The sequence below is a fragment of the Myotis brandtii genome, unplaced genomic scaffold (assembly GCF_000412655.1).
Source record: "Myotis brandtii unplaced genomic scaffold, ASM41265v1 scaffold103, whole genome shotgun sequence".
In the NCBI taxonomy this organism is placed as follows: Eukaryota; Metazoa; Chordata; class Mammalia; order Chiroptera; family Vespertilionidae; genus Myotis; species Myotis brandtii.
Window position 1 is genome coordinate 577,123 of NW_005353460.1, and position 18,408 is coordinate 595,530.

The following is an 18,408-nucleotide window of genomic DNA, read 5'->3' on the forward strand; positions in this document are numbered from 1 at the left end:
TATAATAAAAGGCTAATATGCAAATTGTCCCCTCAGGAGTTCGACCAGGAATTCAATCGCTCGCTATGACGTGCACTGACCACCAGGGGGTGGCGCAGAACATGGAGGATGACCAGTGGTGGCAGTGGGGTGCTGAAGGAGCAAGGAAAGGAGGAGGTGGGGAGGCTGGGAGGTGGAGAACCTATTTGGCCCTGATCACTGGCCAGGACTAGGGACCCTACCCATGCACGAATTTTATGAACTGGGCCTCTAGTGTAAAAATAATGTAACTAATGCAAATGATGTGGAGGTAGGAGATGGGATTGTGTCCCTGTATCCTCCACTTACATAGCACATTAATCTAAAATTGAAACACAGAATTTAAAAACATAAAAATTCAGTTGCTTTGTGAGTTAAACATTAAAGGGTTAAATTATTGTGAAGGCAATTTCCAGGTTGAAATAAATTTAGTTTTAGTTTATACATGTTGTACAAGGATGTGATTGAAACCATGTGCTAAGATGTTATTAAAAGAAACTGTAGGGTTTTACTTAAAGGGAACAGTCACAAGTAACTCTTGTATGCCTGGGTAAAATATACTATATATCTGTTTTTCTTGTAGTACAACTAGAGGCCCAGTGCATGGATTCGTGTACCGGTGGGGTCCCTTGGTCTGGCCTGCACCCTCTCGCAATCTGGGACCCCTCAGGGTATGTCGGACTGCTGGTTTTGGCCTGATCCCCGCAGGCCAGGCCAAGGGACCCCACCGGTGCACGAATCTGTGCACTGAGCCTCTAGTATGCATATAAGATCTTTGGTTAATCTCTTCCCACCCTCCCCTCTCCCCACTTCCCTTTGAGATTCATCAGTCTGTTCCATGTTTCCATGCCTGTGCATTGAGCGTCTACCCCATGGTGGTCAGTGCACGTTATAGCTATCAGTCTAACAGTCGCTTAGGCTTTTATATATAGAGATAGTCTCAGAAAATAGTGAAGACTCCAGAAGTCAGTAGAAACAGATTCTACTACCAGCTATGAGAACTAAGTATAGACATGCAATTTCTTACTTATTTTAGAGTGGGAGTCCACACTCATAACCTGCTCATCAAACTTAAAAAAGGGTCAGCATTGGGCATACATATCACTTTTACAAAGTGATCATGTACCTGAGAAAACTACATTATTTCTAATTTCTACTCCAGTTCTTAAAAGCAAAACAAAAAAACCTACTTTCTCCAGACATCTTTAGTATTTTATCATTTTTGTGTCAAATAGAAAAGAAAAATGTCTAGGAAATATGTAAGCTATTTGGAAACATGTCTAAAAATGTAAAAAAGGGAAAATTGTATATATTCTATATCATTGTTATGTTATTTGTAATATATGTTATATATTTATAATAAGTTTATACATACTATATATACATAAAGTATAGGGTCATTGCCTAAGTTGCTCTTTTTATTTAATATAAAAAAGGTAACCTGATAAATTTAGTTCCCTTAAAACATGGAGATTTAGGGGGGAAGTCAGATGAAATTTTTTTCAGAGTTTTTTTTAATCGCTGAAGAAATATTTTTGGGGAGTAGGGGAAGTAACCTGGGAAACTTGTTTGTTTCCTTTTCCTTAGACACTTGCTTTTATGAAGTTAAGTTCACTGAAATGAAGTGCTTATTTGAGTGCTTCTTTCTTTAATGATAGATAAATCTGATCTGGTGAAAAATGAGATTGAATAGTAATTACTAAACCTAGAGCCTTTGGTGTCCATGATGGCTCCAGGATGTGGTGATATGCCCACATGAAAAGAGATATGGGCAATAAATTTCACTAGGGAGCATTCCAAATGTGAGCTCAAGCTACATACCCCCTTAGATTTCAGCAATGATCACAGTGAAAAAAAAACACCCACCAAGACTTCACAATCACTACCCCAATTTACCAACCCTTCAAAGCCGTCTAGGAATCATTTATTTCATTTGTATTGAATTAAGTGATTTTGCTTATTTTTTGTAAACTTTCCCTTGGATTCCATTTCCTGAATTCTTTTCTCTTTTGACAGGTGGAAAATTCTGGTGATCCCTGGCTCAAGGGTAGAAATTCACAGAACTTAACATATTTTGATTCCATTTACCTGGTCATGGCAACAACATCAACTGTTGGCTTTGGAGATGTGGTAGCTAAGACATCCCTAGGACGGACCTTCATCATGTTCTTCACTCTGGGGAGTTTGGTGAAGAATATTTTCAATATCTTTTGAATGTGGCTAGAAGTGAAAGGCATTTGGTTAATGGTGAGAAAAAAGCAGTATAGTCTTGAGAGTGAATGTTACATTATCAGGTGTCAAATGAATATGAAAAGATATATGGATCCCATGTTTTTCCAAACTGCAACCCCTGGAGCACGTGATGTAATTGCTTGGTTGCCAGAGATGAGGATGGTCAGCAAAGGAGAGTAGATTTTTCTTATTAGCCTCTACATTGACTTGAGCACCCCTGTCTTTCTTCATCTTTTGCCCATCAGATAAAAGTCTTTATTCCAAAGGGGAAGGGAAATTGAGATTTGATCTGAAGGAAGTTCTGTTCCTTCCAGCTCAAATGAGTAAGCTCTCCAAACCAGCATTTTCCTTCAGATAAAGGAACATCTGTGTATGATTCAGCAATGTGTATCAAGTTTCTAATTTTAACTCCTTAAAACCATACCACATTCTCTATTTCACCTTCCTGATATTACATTGTCCACACTGCTACATCCCCTCATTTCATTTTCCCTTAACTTTGCTCTGTCCCATATAGCTTTTTCTCCAAGGTCCTAAATAATAACAAGTTGAAGGGCACTTTGTAGTGATGAGGGGACAGAATGTGTAGGAAGGTTGCCTTTCTGCTTATCCTTCCTTCATTGTTTTCACCATTTTGAATTCAGGAAAGCATTTTATTCCATTTTAGTCAAATGCAAAGGCTGAAGTAATAAAGAAACATGCTTTTTCTTTAAAAATATAGTTCACAGTGTTACCCCTCATGAATTAGACAACATTTTGTGTACCTTCTTTCTCCTTTATAATCTCAGTATCCTTTAAAATGATGAGACCTAAGGTTTTTATTTGCTGATTATTTTAGATACTATTTGCGAACTATATCCCTGAGATCGTGGAACTCTTTCTTACCAAGAAGACATACACCAGTTCCTATGAAGTGCTCAAAGGAAAGAAGTAAGTAGCTTACAAGTATAATTTCTACAGTTTGAGATATTCTACTAATCACAGACCTCTTTCTAAACACCTATTGCTCGACCTAGGTGAATATATTTGCAGGATCATTCATTCACTAAAGAGGTTTGTACTAAAATAAATACCAAGAAGATAATATTTGCTACTTGATACAAACGACTATATAGATGCCCATAAGGGCTTTAAGTCAACTTGAAATGACAGATAATGTTGCCATTCACTGTCAAATATTGATTGTGACAATATTTGGACCTTCCTTATCACTATCCTCTTATTTCCATTACTAATTTCCTTATTCATGTTAAGCATGTGGTTAACTCAGGCTAATTTTACATAATAGATCAAATTAAAGCCACAGTTTGAATTTGAAATAATTCAGTTGTCTTAGCCTAAACTCCCTTAAACCATATGGGGCTCATTCCTGGGCAGAGGTTTGCTGGAGTGAGGAGCAATTTCAGCCTTTTCACTGGAACTTCATAGACCTCCTTTGTTCATGCCACAGTCATTTGTTCCCAGGAGGAAAACAGACTTGTTTTTACCTTTTCTCTCTGTGGATATATGTTATCTCAGTTTCCATTAATGCTTTTTCACATCTTAGAAGAAAAAAAAAGCAGAGATCTTAAATTTGAAGTGATTCTTTTTAATCTTGTCTCTATCCACTGTAGAGGAAAGAGGCACAATGTAGGTAAATTCTCCTGGTTTGGTCTCTTAACATAGTAGATGAAAACCAAGACGGACCTAGGACTAAGAAAATAGTGCAATGAATGAAAATAATGAAATAAACTAGTTAAGCCAAAGTTTGACCCAGTTTATCTCAGGAAAGTGATATGTAACCCACGCTAAATCAGCCAGTAAAGTCTAGAAAATATAAGGTAAATGCGCTAAAATTATGCTTTTCATTTTCTTAATTGATTAGTAGAGGGAAAAGCATATATATATATATATAGCCTAAGGAAATTGATAGCTAGTTTCCACTATAAAAGTTACATGCTTATATTTTTGCACCTGTCCTAGGTGTCTCTCCATTGCAGTCACTTTTTGTGACTACTAGATAATTTTACATGCAGAAGATAAATACAAATAACTTAGATTCTAGTGCTGTCTCAGCCACAGCATTTAACTATGGGAAACTCAATTAAATACTCTGAGCCTCAATTATTCCTCAATGAAGAAATGTCTTGATCAGCAAATCAGGAACCAAGTGCAAAGTTAAATCAAATTACACATTTCAAGTCTGTTATAAGTTACAAATAACCATAAAAACCTAGCAGTTATGATAGATATTGTTGTATTCCTAAGAAGCTACATGTAATTCTAATGTGTAGAGTTATACCCTGTATTAGATGAACTGGAGATGACAGAAGTCTGACACTGCTTTTGTTATAATGGAGATGCAGTCCTGGGTGTTTCCATTTTCAAAATCTGGGTGATTCAAATACTAAATGTATTTAAAACTAAGTTTAAGCCCTAGCTAGTTTAACTCAGTGGTTGGTCCGTCGGCCTGTGGACTGAAAGGTCTTAGTTTCAATTCTGGTCAAGGGCATTTAGCTTGGTTGTAGGCTCAATCCCCGGCCTGGTGAGGGCTGTAGTGGAAGGCAACCAATCAATGTGTCTCTCTCACATCGATGTTTCTCTTTCTGTGTCTCTCCCCCTCCCTTCCACTCTCTTTAAAAATCAATGGAAACAAAGATCCTGGGGTGAGGATCAACAAAAATAAGACAAAATTCTAAGTTTAAGCTAATTTTCTACTTCTAAATCTAGACAGAAGATATTTCTGTTCCTCAGATGATCCAGCTAATATGTTCTTGCTACCCAGGTTCGTTGTGGTTTGTGGAAACATCACTGTCGACAGTGTGACTGCTTTCCTGAGGAATTTTCTCCGTCATAAGTCAGGGGAGATCAACACTGAGATTGTTTTTCTGGGAGAGTAAGTATATCTGTTTGGCTCATAGGCTCTAAATTAATACTTGAAATATGTGTGGATATTTTTAATGGGAGAAAATGACCCTTGTAATATTCATAGAAAAATTAGGAAATAATAAGAAGCAAAAAGAAAAGGAAAAGCAATCCCATGATCAGAGGTAACTTCTGAAAAAAATTGAGAATATATTTTGCCAGATGTTTTTCTGTATATGTACTATTATGTGATTACAGATCATTAAGTTATTCTATACTGATTACTCATATATATGACCATAATTTTGCCCACATGTCTAGCATACTTCATAATTATAATTCTAACTGTTAATTAACAGGATTGGAAATCTAAAGTTCAAATAGATGATATTTTTGTTCTATGCAGTTTACATTTTCACAAGCAGAATCCAAGTCAAATATTTATAGAACACTGGGAAATACATATTTAATACAAAAAGACTTTAAAGTAGGCAAAATGATTTCTAATTGTTTTATTTTACAATTTTGGTTCCCAGTGAAATGGAACATTTTTTGTGCATTTTGAAATTCCTCTTTATATTTTTACTCTATTTTCTATAAGGTTGATCATCTGTTATTTTACTGGCTTTTGAGCACTCAGTGTATTGTAATATTAACTGTTTTGTGTCATATATTATAAATATGTTTTCCCTTTTTGCTCTTTAATTTTGTGTGCTTTCATTTTAATATAGTATTTGATTTACATGTACTTTAATCCATCCACTTCTTTTTGTTGTTGTTGTTTATTTCTTGCTTTTCTTACATTCTTAGGCCTCTGTGTTTTAGTATATAGTAAATGTTTCTCTAGGATTTCCATGTTTTCATATGGAAATTTTTTATAGTTAAGCTCTCTGGAATTGATTTAGTGTAATATGAAAGGAGTTAGCTTCTTTTTTCCCCAAATGGTTAATAAGTTATTTAGACATCACTCAATAAATAAGTCAGACAGATTTGAAGTGACATTTTTATCTCATAAAGGAATGTATATAAGATTCACACCAACCTTTACATATTTTGTAGTTAAAGCAGTAAACTAAGTATTGTCTTTGATACTCCTGTCTCCCTCAAATCCTATGTATACTTGCATCAATATCATCTGTTTCGTCTCTTAAGTAAATTCTAATTCTATTTCTACCATTTTATTTCCACTATTAACAATCCTGTTCAAAGTTAATATCTTATCTCTCCTGTATCTCTATAAAGGCCACTTTATTGATTGATTCTTTTTGCTAAGAATTTCTTCTACCTTTTTATGACCAGTTTATTTTCATCCTTCAGCACTGAGAGAGACCTTCTCTATTCAACCAATCTAAATGAGTGTCTTCTAATCCTCCTGTCTCTTTACTCTGTTATATTTCCTTTAAAGTGCTTATCACCATCTGTAATTATGGTAGATTTTCCTTTAATACAGCTATTAATATTTCCTTCCCTTACTGTTCTTTCATTCTGGTCCTCTCAATAAAAGATGGAGTCTCTTTCTCATCCCTTTGAATCTCAACTGGCCAGTGACTTGATTTGATAAATTGAATGCAGCAGAGGGGACACTTTGTTAGTTTCAGGCCTATAGCCTTTAAGAGGACTTGGCAGTTTCAACTTTCACTCCAAGAGAGTTTTAAGCCCTAAGCCATCATGTAAAAAGTCAGAATAGCTTGCTTGAGGAGGAGGCCCACGAAGCTCTCACCTGCTCCAGGCTGGTAGCTGAGGCAGCAATCACGTGTATAAAGTCATTTTGGTCATTTGAGCTCCCAAACTCTCTGATGAATGTACCTACATGAATGGCCACAGTCAATACTATGTGGAATTACATTGCTGAGACCAGCCAACCACAAAATCATGAGAAATAATGTATTATTGCTGTTTTAGATCAATAAGTTCTAGAAGGGTTTGTTTTACAGAAACAAAACATGGTAGTGGAAGTGGGGTGCTGTCATAACAAAAGCCAAAATATAGTCTTTTCCTTGGAACTAGTGGTAGTTAGAGGCTGGAAGGGTTGCATGGAGACTCTCCGTAGAGGCCAGAAAAATGATGAGGAAATTTCTAGTAGGTACTGGAAGAAGAGCAGAGTTTTGGTAACAATGTCACTAAAAGTAATATGGAAACTAGGAAATGTACCTAGTGCAGTTGTGAGGCTGGCTAAGAAAATTTCCCCAAAGAATGTTGAGTGTCATTTGCCGCTGTATAATCATGTATGATAAGGCACGAAAATTGAGCTGAAGAAGAAACACTTTAATTTTCAGGCAGAACTGAAGGGAATATAGGAGTCCCATAACAGTTTCTCCAGCTTGCCAAAACATGTCAAAGAGGAAAATGACCTCAGGAGGAAAAAAAATCAAATCCAAGATGCCACTTGTGAAATATGACCTCAAGGTCAAATGTAAAGATCCAGTCAAGGATGTAGCTGAGGACCCTTTGTTAAGACCTCCGAAAGATTTAAGGTGGTGACTTATTGATGAGCCTCTCAAGGCAAAGGGCTTCTAAGAATCTGAGGACATTGTTCCCAGATCCTGAGTTTCTGAAAGTAGAGAGGAATCATGAACATGACTTTGTGGGCATGCCGTGAACCTGAGTAATATGTATAAAGACTTGTCTATGCTTCAAATACAATTTTACCGGTAAAATGTACTGCCAGCTTGAGGTAAAGGGACAGAGTTAAAAAAACAATGCCTCTTGACCTCCAATGCAGCACAGGCAGGAATCAAGCCGAGAAAGCTACTCAAGTACAAACACTGGGCATTTATTAGGGAAAAGGAAGGATGGCTCAGAGGGTCAGAGGAGAGAGAAAAGAACCAAGAAGAGCAATGGATTAGCTCATAAGGACTAAACTAGGCTCTAATAAAAAAAATCCTCTGCTACTGGAAAAGGGGGTCCTCTTGGTATGTGCTCAGATAGATTTCAGAATTTCTATGTGCTAATTTCTGGTTATTTATCTATGCCCTTCATTACCACCGTCACCTCTTTTTTTTGAAATATATATTTTTTATTGATTTCAAAGAGGAAGGGAGAGAGAGAGAGAGAGAGAGAAACATCAATGATGAGAGAGAATCATTGATTGGCTGCCTCCTGCATGCCCCCTATTGGGGATTGAGCCCACAACCCCAGCATGTGCCCTTGACTGGAATCAAATCCGGGACCCTTCAGTCTGTGGGCTGAAGCTCTATCCACTGAGCCAAACCAGCTAGGGCACCACCCTCACCTCTTTTGATTGGGAATGTCTATGGCAGTTTTTCTATTCCTTATCATGGCATGTTGGGTATGGAGATGGGGATAATAAAACTTGTCTATTTAGTTCACAGGTCTTCAGATAAGGGTGAGCTACACCTGAGGGGCCCCATCCACATATAGACCTGACTTAAGATAACAAGATGCAGGGCTTGGACCTGATTATTATAAAGAGATGACACTTTTGAGGGAGATCATGAGATTATTTTGTACAGGAGAGGGTTGTGAATTCTTGTGGCCAGAGGGCAGATGGTGGTAGATTGTTTTTAAAGGATGGCTACCAGCAATTTCTCCCAAATGTTTACACATAGACTATTCCTTTAGCAAATTAGACCTGAGCTTCAGACTGATACATGGAATTAGGCTAGTGGTGTCAAAATCACCTAACCTTGTGGCTTAAAAATGAATGGGATATAGATGTGTTCCAAGAGGAGATTAAGGGTTCTATTAAATGCAAATAAATATAACAGTATCTAAGCTAAGTCAATCATCGTTTTTATTCTTTGTTCCTACGTTCTTGGTCCAGGGTTCCTCCTTCTTTGGAATTGCAAACAATATTTAAGTGCTACATGGCCTACGCAACTTTTGTTTCTGGATCTGCATTGAAGTGGGAGGATCTGAGGCGAGTTGGGGTACGAACTATTTTTTCTTTCTTCCTTGTAGTTAACCTCAGCTACAACAGTGAAGATGATAGGATCTCGTCTCTTTCAAAGGCATTACTCCAGACCAGGGGTCCTCAAACTTTTTAAACAGGGGGCCAGTTCACTGTCCCTCAGACCTTTGGAGGGCCGGACTATAGTTTTTAAAAAAAACAACTATGAACAAATTCCTATGCACACAGCGGCTGCAAAAACACCCGGCGGGCCGGATAAATGTTTTGGGCGGGCCGCATGTGTCCCGCGGGCCTTAAAAAAAACTATGAACAAATTCCTATGCACACAGTGGCTGCAAAAACACCCGGCGGGCCGGATAAATGTTTTGGGCGGGCCGCATGTGTCCCGCGGGCCTTAGTTTGAGGACCCCTGCTCCAGACCCTTAAGTTTGGGAAAATACAACTTTCTCAATTTTAAAAACTAATCATGAAGGAGATATAGTAATTGTCCTCCAGTTTCTCCTTGACAAATATCAAGCAGACTTCACTGTTTATATAAACTTATAGTTAAATTATTTATTTCACTAAGTTCTCTACCTAGAGCAGTTTTATTTTCACAGTCTAAGAGATCTGAAAAAATTATGGATAGCAAAAGTGTGTTTGATCTTACCATTCAAATGCGATTCTTACTAGAGAACAGATTTACCAATTTCTGAGCACACTGATGTGACTTCTGATAGGAGAGACATGAAGGAAAATAGCAGAGATCCCATTAAGGTTGGAACTAACACTAATGATTAAAGGCCAACCCTCTAGACAGCTTTCATTTAAGATCAAAGCCATCTTTCTCTCATTTTATAGGTTTCACAGAATCATAAAAACCAAAAGACTTCAGTTTTTTAAAGCAGAGATCTATAATGTTCATGTAAAGAATTAAAGCAGAAAATTATAGACTCAGAATAATCTTCATCTTCCCTGCACCTTGGTTTTATAAGCCACATCAATAATTTTCTAGAATCTTAAGATTTAGGTTCCACAGTTATTGAATGACTGCTTACTTTGAGTTAAGCAGACTTTCAGTTCCTCCATTCTTTGCTGTCCTGAAAGGCAAACAAGTATACAGAAAATGGCTTTAAAAGATCATATTACTTATCAGCAGGCATAAATTGATGGTTTCGGATGATAGGAAAAAGTAACTATGCACTTTACCCATTTTAAAGCAATCTAGCATCTATGTTGGAGACCTTGTGCCCTAGTCGACTCATTCAGTGTAGCCCTCACAACCCTTGCAGCATTTGCAGGACTATGATCCTGATGTAATTGCATCCATATCAGAACTCCTTCCCAACTGTATTCTCTTTCTTATTGGAAGTTTTATGAAACACACACACACACACACACACACACACACACACACACACCAAACAAACGTAAGAAAAAAGTTTTCCCCACTACAGCATTCCCCACGTAATTAATAAAATGGTTGCTGTCCAATCTTGAAGAATAGGTGGAATCTGCGGAAGCATGCCTGATCATAGCCAACCCTTTGTGCAGTGATTCACATGATGAAGACACTTCAAACATCATGAGGTATGAAGCTGGCACTGTGGTATTTTGTGATCCAATGCTGATACATTTCTGCCACTTTTGAAATAAAGCCTGGTGCATAGGACTAAACAGAAGATGTCACAGCATATTTTTTGTTGTCCCCAGAAATGGTGCAGATGTATGAAAAAGTAATTTAAAATAGAGTATTCTGAATGTCTCTGGGCTTGTCCACATACTTTGCTGAATTTTCATATGGATAATAGCTATCTAAACTTGAAAAGCAAGCATACAGATAAGTGATAACTGTTCAGATAGCATCATTATAACTAACATCCTCTCCTCCTCAAAAATAGAGATGTTATTGGTGATATGTGAACCCTATTAGTAGACTTTACTTATAGTTTTGTCCCCACCCCCAGTAGTTCTGGTGAAAAGTTGTGCATGGTTTAGTATGATGTGCTTGTGACTATTGGAAATTATGTTAAGGTGTCTAGAACTAGTGTTACCATCTTTAATTGTGAACTATCTATGAGCAGGAACTTGACTTGTGGTAATAGATTCCAACAATCCTTGTGATAGCAATGGCTTTGTTCCTAACCCAGGTAATCTTCTGCATCCCCCCCCACCAAGGCAAAATAAATAGAAATAGCTGAAGGTGATGCTACAAAGAGTTAGAAACAGCTGAGAATTTTCACCATGTATAATATAGTAAATATGACACAGACTTTAGTTTCTTAATTTGTAAACTAAGAACATTGGAAAAGAGAGTCTATGAGCTATTTCAAGCTACAAACAGTAATACAATATCTACATTTTTCTTGTAATTAGTGTGTTTGAGTTTGAAAGCTAAAATATATACAAAATGATTTATTTTCTTTTCAAAAATTGGCCCCAGAAGACCATAATCTCTGAATACCAAGAGCTGACCTTTCCATAGTTTTATTTTACTAAGTCACTAAAACAACTGCCACCTTCAGTGGGTATTCTATTAAACAGAACATTTTTAGAGAATAGTATAACAATGAAACTTATAATATGCCATTTTATTATGCTTTCCCAAATATCAATTTAACACTGAATTGAATTATGTTACAAAACCATTGTATGTGGCCCATCACTGATGAACATATTTGTTGTTTATGTAGGGTACTCTCTATCAAGAACTATCACCCTGAAACCAGAATCATCATAGAGATACTTCAATCCCATAATAAGGTATTGTTTCTTTCTAGCCTATTTAGTCTGTGGAGCTAGATGAATTTAGTTCATCTACATAATAGATTAATTTAATACTTTCAAATGGGTTTGCACTTGAAAAGTTTTTGCCAATTGTGGGTGACATTCAAAGTCTCATTAAGACTGTTAATCACTTATGAATGTAAATTCAGAAAGAGGTATATTTGCATTCTTTAAAAGCTTCTGCCTAATGGTCTAACTTCCAATCAGCTTGAATCTAAGTGATAAATGAGATCCTTTGCTTTGGGACACTGACAGGGACACTATCAACTACCTGGAGCCACTAAAACTAAAGTAGGCTGATTAGGCAATTACAAAAGTTTGAGTGACAACCAAGAGCTAGGTCAGGGTTGATTAATAAGGTTCATCTTCTACACAAGGACATTCCTTTAAGAGAGGCCAACTAACCAGGAGAGGTTGATGTTTTTTCTAATGCAGAAAAACCAACACAGAGAGTAAAGGAAAATGAACAAACAGAAATATGTATTTTCAACAACAACAAAAATATAAAATCTCAGAAAAATGCCTTAATGAGAGATAAGTGACTTACCTGACAGAGTTCAAAATAACTGTCATAAAAATGTCACTGAACTTGGGAGATGAATAGATTTAAAAAGTGAATATTTCAGCGAAGAGGTAGAAAGTATGAGAAAGTACCAAATAGAAGTCACAGAGCTGATGAATATAGTAACTGAACTGAAAAATGCATTATAGGGGCTTTTCCAGACTAGATGAATCAGAAGAAAGGATCAGTGAACTGGAAGACAGAGTAGTGGAACTCACCTAACCAGAGCAGCAAAAAAAAGAATGCAAATGAGTGAAGACAGTTTAAGTAGCTGATGGGACATCTTGTGGACCAATATTTGCATTATGAATCTCACAAGGAGAAGAGATAAATAGGAAGAAAACTTATTTGAAGAAATAATGGCTGAAAACATCCCTAACATGGGGAAGGAAACAGACATTCAGATTTAGGAAGCTGAAAATTCAAAATAAGAGGAACCCAAAGAAATCCACACCAAGACACATTAAAGAGAGAAAAGTTAAGGACAACCAAAAGATGGTTACTTGAGACTTTTCTTGTTTCTTGAGGTAAATATTTATTGCTATGATCTTACTTATATACCAAGTCTAAAAGTAAATAAATAAACAACCAAAAAAACCTTAACTCATAGATACAGAGAACAGATGGGTGGTTGCCAGAAGCAGGGGATGGGACTGGACAAAATGGACAAAATGGGTGAAAGGGGTCAAAAGTGCAAACTTTCAATTAAAAAAATCATAGAGGTGTATTCATATTGCATAGTAGCTATAGTTAATAATACCTTATTATAGCCCTAGCCGGTTTGCCTCAGTGGATAGAGAGCATCGGCCTGTGAACTAAAAGGTCCCAGGTTCGATTATCCTGCCCGGGTTGTGGGCTCGATCCCCAGTGGGGGGCTTGCAGGAGGCAGCCAATCAATGATTCTCTCTCATCATTGCTGTTTCTATCTCTCTCTCTCTCTTCTTTCCTCTCTGAAATCAATAAAAATATATTTAAAAAGTAATAAAAATAATACCTTATTATATATTTGAAAGTTACTGAGAGAAAAAATCTCTAAAGTTATCATTACAAGAAAAAAAAAATAACCACTATGGCCTGACCAGTTTGGCTCAGTGGATACTGTGGTCTGAAGGGTCCCAGGTTCAATTCTGGTCAAGGGCATGTACCTTGGTTGCAAGCACATCCCCAGTAGGGGGTATGCAGGAGGGAGCTGATCAATGTTTCTCTCTCATCGATGTTTCTTACTCTATCCTTCTCCCTTCCTCTCTGTAAAAAAAATCAATAAAATGTATTTGAAAAAAATAACCACCATGTTGATGAATGTTAACTAGACTTATTGTTGTGGTCATTTTGCAGTGTATATAATTATTGAATCATTACATTGTACACTTGAAACTAATATAATGTTATATGTCAAGTTGAGGAAAGCAAGAAGGCCCTAAGAAATGAGATCTAAAAACAAAACTCTCCAAAAAACAAATAAACAAAAAAGATTGTAAATTCAGTGTATAATCATAGGTCTAGCTAAGCCATTTGACCTGATTTTGTAACTATAACTAGCTTCCTTTTTAAAAGTGGAACAGTTGACCACTAACCACTTCTAAATGTTGAATTTGTTTTTATCACTTCTGCTGACCTGGGCATAATAAATGCTTTAAAGTAAAACAGAGACATTCATCTAGAAACAACTTTTTAAAGTTATATTTATTTTTAATGTTTGACCTACTTTCTATCATGAAACAGGATTTTCTGCCAAAGATTCCCAGCTGGAACTGGACTAATGGAGACAACATCATCTGTTTTGCTGAATTAAAACTTGGATTTATCGCCCAAGGCTGTTTGGTGCCAGGCTTGTGCACCTTTCTAACATCTTTATTTCTTGAGCAAAACAGTAAGGTAACATTGTAAATTGATGTTGAATCTTGGCTCTATCCCCGTGTTTTCACATATTAGGATCAGAAATAGATGTGAAAAGTTGAGGAAAGCAAGAAGGCCCTAAGAAATGAGATCTGACTTCTCCTTGAGCTGGGAAGGGATTGAGAGATCTAGATTGAGTTCCTAGGTACTGCATTGACCTTGAAAATAGTAATTGATTTTATTCTTGCCAAAGAATATTTATCTGCAAAATAGAGACCATAACTCTGCTTCCTACCTGCTCCATGATATTATGAATGTAAATGTATTCATAAATGTAGAAGCACTTTGAGTTATTGAAAGTAGAAATATAAATAAAGGTTATGTTATTAGTGGAGAAGTCATATATTTAAATATAAATTAAATACAAAATGATCAACATGATAATTATATTCCTCAAATGACAGTAATACAAATAATAATTAAAATATAATACTCAGGTTACTTTGGGGCATATATCCTTTCTGATTGGTGTTTCTGTTTTCTTGGGATATATTCCTAGAAGTGGGATCGCAGGGTCAAATGGGAGTTCCATTTAATTTTTTTTGAGGAAACTCCATACTGTCTTCCATAGTGGCTGCACCAGTCTGCATTCCCACCAGCAGTGCACAAGTGTTCCTTTTTCTCCACATCCTCTCCAGCACTTGTCGTTTGTTGATTTGTTGATGATAGCCATTCTGACAGGTGTGAGGAGATGGTACATTGTTGTTTTGATTTGCATTTCTCAGATGATTAGTGACTTTGAGCATGTTTTCATATGTCTCTTGGCTTTCTGAATGTCGTCCTTTGAAAAGTGTATATTTAGGTCCTTTGCCCATTTTTTTTTATTGGATTGTTTATCTTCCTTTTGTTAAGTTGTATGAGTTCCCTATAAATGTTGGAGATTAAACCCTTATCGGTGATAACATTGGCAAATATGTTCTCCCATGCAGTGGGCTTTCTTGTTGTTTTGTTGACAGAGAAAGATGGTTTCCTTTGCTGTGCAGAAGCTTTTTATTTTGATGTAGTCCCATTTGTTTATTTTCTCTTTAGTTTCCAATGCCCTAGGAGCTGTATCAGTGAAGAAATTGCTTCGGCATATGTCTGAGATTTTGATGCCTTTGGATTCTTCTAGTATTTTTATGGTTTCCCGTCGTATATTTAAGTCCTTTATCCATTTTGAGTTTATTTTTGTGTATGGTGTAAGTTGGTGGTCTAGTTTCATTTTCTTGCATGTATCTGTCCAATTTTCCCAACACCATTTATTGAAGAGACTGTCTTGACTCCATTGTATGTTCTTGCCTCCTTTGTCAAATATTAATTGAGCGTATTGGTTGGGGCTGATTTCTGGGCTCTCTATTCTATTCCATTGATCTATATGTCTGTTCTTGTGCCAGTACCAGGCAGTTTTGAGAACAGTGGCTTTGTAATACAGCTTGATATCTGGTATTGAGATCCCACCTACTTTCTTCTTTCTCAGGATCGCTGCAGCTATTCGGGGTCGTTTTTTGTTCCAGATGAATTTTTGGAGAGTTCGTTCTAGATCTTTGAAGTAGGCCATTGGTATTTTAATGGGAAGTGCGTTGAATTTATAGATTGCTTTGGGTAGTATGGACATTTTAATGATGTTGATTCTACCAATCCAAGAACATGGTATGTTCTTCCATCTCTTTATGTCTTCCTCTATCTCTTTTTTCAACGTCCTGTAGTTTTCTGAGTAGAGGTCTTTTACCTCTTTAGTTAAGTTTATTCCTAGGTAGCTTAATTTTTTTGGTGAGATGGTAAATGGGATTGCTTTTTTAGTCTCTCTTTCTGCAAGTTCACTATTGGTGTATAGAAATGCCATAGATTTCTTGGCGTTAATTCTGTATCCTGCTACATTGCCGAATTCTTTTATTAAGTCTAATAGTTTTTTGATGGAGTCTTTAGGGTTTTTTAAGTATAATATCATGTCATCTGCAAATAAGGACAGTTTTACTTCCTCTTTTCCAATTTGGATGCCTTTTATTTCTTCTTCTTGTCTAATTGCAATGGCTAATACTTCCAGTACTATGTCGAACAGGAGTGGTGAGAGTGGGCATCCCTGTCTTGTTCCTGTTTTTAGGGGAAATGGTGTTAGTTTTTGTCCATTGAGTATGATGTTGGCTGTGGGTTTGTCATATATGGCTTTTATTATGTTGAGGTATGATCCTTCTATTCCCACCTTGCTGAGAGTTTTTATCAAAAATGGGTGTTGAATTTTGTCAAATGCTTTTTCTGCATCAATTGATATGACTATGTGGTTTTTTTCCTTCAATTTGTTTATGTGATGTATCACGTTGATTGATTTGCGGATATTGTACCATCCTTGCATCCCTGGGATAAATCCTACTTGGTCATGGTGTATGATCTTTCTGATGTACTGCTGGATCCGATTTGCTAAGATTTTGTTGAGGATTTTGGCATCTATGTTCATGAGGGATATTGGCCTGTAATTCTCTTTCATTGTGTTGTCTTTACCTGGTTTTGGTATTAGGGTGATGCTGGCTTCATAGAATGAGCTTGGAAGTGTTCCTTCCTCTTGGATTTTTTGTAGTAGTCTGAGGAGGATAGGTTTTAGTTCTTCCTTGAATGTTTGGTAAAACTCCCCTGTGAAGCCGTCGTCTTCCTGTTGCCCTTTCTGACCTTTAAAAAACTAACTCAGGAATCTTCTCCATTTCTATGGTTATCATGTTTACCATTTTTGGAAAGTGTATCATTTAGATTAGACATACTAAGTAAATATCTATAGCAATAGGGACTTAAATATTGGTATGAACTGTGCAGTGAGGTGAGCCCTTCTAAACAGAGAAATTTAAGAGTGTGGGAAAAGGGAGGAGATTCAACTGAGTCTTGGGAAGGGTAGGAGGAATGCCTAGATTGCTTGAAGTGGCAATCTTTTTGTAGTAGGGCAGACATTTTTGTTTGTGTGTTTGTTTTAATTTTTTTCCCTAAACCACAAGATGGCCATTGGATAAATATTTCTGAACTGGCCTTTACTCTCCATGGCTACAGTGTTTCAGAATTCATAGGAATTCTAAACTTTTATCTGAGCTTTTCGAGCTTTTGGAGCCTGTCCTGCCATGTCAGAATAGTGTGGTAGTGATTCTCGGAGAAGCAGGTGGGAGGATATGAGGAGGATGCAAAGCGAGCATAACAAAATGTTGAGGGATCTTACACAAATACCAGAGGTGAGTTTTCCAGCTGCCCCTGTCCCCTCAGGTTGCATTTAGCCTTTTTGAGAGATATCTTTTCTCCCTTCATATCTCCCATTTCTCTACTGCTATCCTTGATTTTTACATTTGCATTTCCATTAATTAGGATGGCTCTCTGAGTTCATTTGAACCCATGAAGGGTTCTGATACTGAGAAGAAAGCCATGTATATTTTTTCTTTGTGGTATGTGGTTACAGGCATACCTCAGCGATATTGTGGTTTTGCTTCTAGGCCATTGCCATAAAGTGAGTATCGCAATAAAGTGGCTCATAATATTTTTGCTGGTTGAGGGCCTTACCTTCAATTTATAAAAAACACAACATATGTGAAGTGCAATGAAGTGAAACACAATAAAATGAGGTGTGCCTATAGCTAGTCAGTAGAAAACTAATGTGTTTAAGAAAAAACAATCTTGAACAGTCATATCTATGGAGAGACAACTTAGATTATATATTATCCTTCCTATGATATTACTGGCTCAAAAATCAACCTAACTTGCTGAAATTATTGGGAGAAGAAATATAATTTCCAGCAAGCAGTCTTGGGTGCCATCTGGGAGGAAAACAAGTCATGATGCTTCTACTTCATTCTGAACTCTTTAGTGAAAATAGTTGAGTTGCATGTTAGAGTTTTATCCTTCCTTTGACATTTCTCCAGTTAAGCACTAGGACAAATCTTCTTCCTATCACCTAAGTGCAGTGGGTGCTGGTTTACTGCTTAGCAAAATATACAACTTGAATTATAGCATCCCATCTTCCAGGTCAAGTGCTTCATGTGGCATGATTGTATATTACAGGTTTGTCCTAAAAAGCCCTGGCAAAAAATCTTCGTAAGTAGCCTGAAGAACAAAATCCTGACTCAACGTCTTTCTGATGACTTAGCTGGAATGACTTTTCCTGAAGTTTCCCTGTAAGTTAAAAGAAAAGCTTTCTCATTTTTTTTTTTCACACAATAGCATTCTTTCAACAGTGTTCATTGGTGGCATTTCTGTAGGCCAGGCTCCATGACAA

At 36.8% G+C, this 18,408-nt stretch overlaps 1 protein-coding gene across 1 annotated transcript in view; it reads left to right on the forward strand.

Annotated features, from left to right (window-relative positions):
* The window catches only part of KCNU1 (potassium channel, subfamily U, member 1), a 124,484-nt gene that overhangs the window by 22,795 nt on the left and 83,281 nt on the right, over window positions 1–18,408 (forward strand). The window contains 8 exon segments of the mRNA XM_005856502.1: window positions 2,035–2,205; window positions 3,089–3,180; window positions 5,015–5,125; window positions 8,879–8,984; window positions 10,452–10,534; window positions 11,638–11,707; window positions 14,016–14,168; window positions 18,195–18,307. Of these exon segments, the coding sequence (XP_005856564.1) occupies window positions 2,035–2,205; window positions 3,089–3,180; window positions 5,015–5,125; window positions 8,879–8,984; window positions 10,452–10,534; window positions 11,638–11,707; window positions 14,016–14,168; window positions 18,195–18,307 (899 nt within the window).